Source organism: Primulina huaijiensis, chromosome 7 (assembly GCF_012295235.1).
Source record: "Primulina huaijiensis isolate GDHJ02 chromosome 7, ASM1229523v2, whole genome shotgun sequence".
Taxonomy (NCBI): Eukaryota; Viridiplantae; Streptophyta; class Magnoliopsida; order Lamiales; family Gesneriaceae; genus Primulina; species Primulina huaijiensis.
The window spans coordinates 19,494,858-19,498,547 of NC_133312.1; the positions used below are offsets into that span (position 1 = coordinate 19,494,858).

The following is a 3,690-nucleotide window of genomic DNA, read 5'->3' on the forward strand; positions in this document are numbered from 1 at the left end:
TAAAATCAGCGAGTAAGCATGATTTCAGACACATTCTTCAGGATCATCTTCTTCTTCATAAAGAATGGTGGGACAAGTTGGTAATTACTTGAAGAATTACCTACAAAATTAAAGAGAAAGTACATTGAAAGTATAAAACTGTAATTTAAAACCGTTAAAAATGTAATTTAAAGAGAAAAAGTACAGTAACAAAATTAAAATGAAAGTACAATAACAAAATAACATTCCACCTCACCTCACAACCATCTCGTGAGCACATCAATGCCTCCAAAGTCGTTGGATTAAGCCTACTACGATGAGGACCAACTATTCTTCCACTATTGCAAAAGTAGATTCAGATGCAACAGTTGACACAGGAATATCTAAAATATCTTTTGCCATTTTCTGTAAATTTGGATATTTGACCTCATTCGGCTTCCACCAACTAAGAATATCAAAATGTTGAGTTCGTGGCAAGACAATTTCTTCCAAATACATATCCAACTTGGTTAGGGATTTTGACGCAGCTTGGCTTGAACTTGAAGCCACAAATTTATCATACATATCTAAAATATTAATATCAGATGCATCAATATTAGAAACAAACGAAGTCTCATCAATCCCTGAACCACCACTATTTTCCAATGATTTTTTTGTCTTGGATTGGTAACCTACCAATAAATCACAACAATCTTGTCGAACTTCATCAATTTTAGATTGTGATATTTCATCATAAATTAGGGGAAAATAAAATTCAACAAGCTTCATCTTATATCTAGGATCCAATACAGTAGCAACCCCCATCATAATATGACAATTATCCCAATATTTATCAAATTTATCATTTATATCCACATATATGGGACGCGTATTATATAACCCATGACCCGCCCATACCCAGATGGGTCTGAAAAATTGGACCCGAGACCCACCCCATGACCCATTTAGTATGCCCAAACCCGTCCCAAACGGGACGGGTCAATTGCTTTACCCGGACCCATTGACATATCTAAGACTTATTCTATAAATAATTAGGCGAATTGTCATTTTCGGATTAATTAATAATTATTATTTGTAAATATATTAAATGAATTATTATAAAGGTAAATTTCAAAAAAATACAACTGTGAATGTTTCAATTAAAATTCAGTACCTAGCCATGATTTTTTAGAAATCAGTACCTGACAAATCTATACATTTAGTTTTAACTACCCACAAAACAAATTTTACATTTTTACCCTTTATTATTCAAATAAATATATTATTTTATCCACAAAAATTATATCATTTTTCTCCATTTAAAATATAATTTTAACAAAATATTGTTTCTCAATTATCATGGAATAAAAGTAAATACTTATTTTGACATACAAAGTACCTATTATGGGGTTTCAGATACTTGATTTCGCTCTTTGAATAATCCAAATATATAAGAAAATACTATATTTTCGAGCATTCACCATAAATTCATTCATTGTTGGTCTTTTCNTATTTGAATACTTCAAATGTGTAAGAAAATACTTAAGTTTCAAGTAATATTAAGTGACTTTTGATTGTGTCATTTGTGAAGTTAAAATGTGATACTTAAATTGGTACACAGAGTATCTAATTAGAGTATATAAATACATGATTTTACCCCGTAAATACTCATATCCAATTATTTGAGGATGCCAAAATATAATTTGAAGTTAATATTAAGTGACACCGATGATGATATTCGTGAAGCAAAAATGTGATACATAAATTAATACAAATAATACATAATTCGAGTTCACAAACACTTGATTTTACCTTTTAAATACTCAAATTCGATTGAGTATGTCAAAATATATAATTTGAAGATAATATTGAATATTTTTGATGATGAGATTTGTGAATAAAAAACGTTCTACCTAAATTGGTACAAATAGTACCTAATTTGATTTCGCATATACTTGATTTTACCCTTTTAAGACTCAGTTTTTATCATTTTGGCATATAAAAAATATAGTTTCAAGTAATATTGAGTTATTTTTTATGTGTCATTTGTGAAGTTAAAATGTGATACCTAAATTAGCACAAAAAATATCTAATTCGAGTCTACCAATACTTTATTTTTCTCCCTAAATGAGAAGTATTTTAATTTGAGTTTGCAAATACTTGATTTCGTAATTGAGATATTCACAATATGTATTAAAATACTGGATATTCGAATAAGCAACGTAAGTTCACTAAATGTTGGTATTTTTATGGAAGATACACTTGGATGACATATGCATCTCATTTAATAATTTAAAAAAAAAAACAAATTCTCAACTAAGCATGAAAATTTTAAAGTACTTAGTTTTACTTGAGAAGTACCTAATTTGAGTTTGTAAATACTTGATTTCGTAAATGAGATACTCACAATATGTATTAAAATACTAGATATTCGAATAGGCAACGTAAGTTCAAAAAGTATTGATATTTCCATGGAATAAGCATTTGGATGACATATTCATATCATTTAATAGTTTTCTCTGTAAAAGAAAAAACAAATTCTCAACTAAGCATAAAATTTTAAAGTATTTGTTTTTATTTGAGAAGTACCTAATTTGATATTGGAAATATGTAATTTGGTAGATGAGATACTCATAATATGTAATAGAATACTGGATATTCGAATATGCAACGTAAGCTCACTAAGTGTTTATCTTTCTTTGGAAGATGCATTGGGATGACATATTCATCTCATTTAATATTTTTTTTGTAAAAAAAAACACAAATTCTCAACTAAGTATTGAAATTTTAAAATACTTATTTTTACTTGAGAAGTATCTAATATGATACCTAAATTAATACAAATAATGCCTAATACGAGTCCACAAATACTTGATTTTACCATTTAAATACTCAAATTCGATTATTTGATGGTGTCAAAATATATAATTTGAAGTCAATATTGAGTTGTCTTTGATGATGAGATCCATGAAATAAAAATGTGATACCTAAATTGTTACAAATATTATATAATTAGATTCCACTGATAATTGATTTTACCCTTAAAAACTCAAATTTGATAATAAGTATAATGAAAGAATATTGATGCATATAATTAATGATTACCAATAAATATTATGAAAGAATACTAATGAGGATGATATCAAATGAAGTATTGCATTGTCATTTAATGAATACCAACAAATATTGTGAATGAATATTAATGATATTATAAATTAATACTCATAAGTATAAAGAAAAAAATTACTAATAAGTATAATAATTACCAATAAGTATTATGTCAAATAAGTATAATTGTCAAATAAGTCATTCAATGCATATCAAAAAGTATTGTCAATTAATATTTATTAGTATTTTATAAATCGTTGATCCAAAAATCGATAGATATGCTTAAAATGCAAGCTTCAAGCTCATTTACGAACTATGTTCATAATGCATCTCCCAATTTGTCCATGGTGAATTGCATGTCGTTTTATTAAATCCCATAACTTTCGACCTACTGGAATATGACTATCGACGTGTATCCGACTTCATATTTCTCTGTAAATTGTAAATCCACAGATTATGCTACTCGTTCCTATCACGGGCTATTTTCTCGAAGAACATTGTCCGGAAATCTTCAAATATTCGCTCTAAGCCTTTTTTCTCTTTCAAAGCTTTGTAGCTGCTGAAAAGATCTTGAACATGTCATCCAAATGCATCTTGAATGTAAACGCGAGCACTTGGTGAACT

General features: G+C 28.0%; 1 protein-coding gene across 1 annotated transcript; it reads right to left on the minus strand.

The window, feature by feature from the left end:
- Window positions 1-306: 306 nt before the first annotated feature.
- Window positions 307-783, minus strand: LOC140981670 (zinc finger BED domain-containing protein DAYSLEEPER-like). The gene has a single exon (XM_073448088.1). The coding sequence runs from the start codon at window positions 781-783 to the stop codon at window positions 307-309; it is 477 nt and encodes a 158-aa protein (XP_073304189.1).
- Between the last annotated feature and the right edge of the window lie 2,907 nt (window positions 784-3,690).

Coding starts and splice junctions, on each gene's coding strand:
- LOC140981670 (XM_073448088.1), bottom strand. CDS start 783: ATGGGGGTTGCTACTGTATTGGATCCTAGATATAAGATGAAGCTTGTT.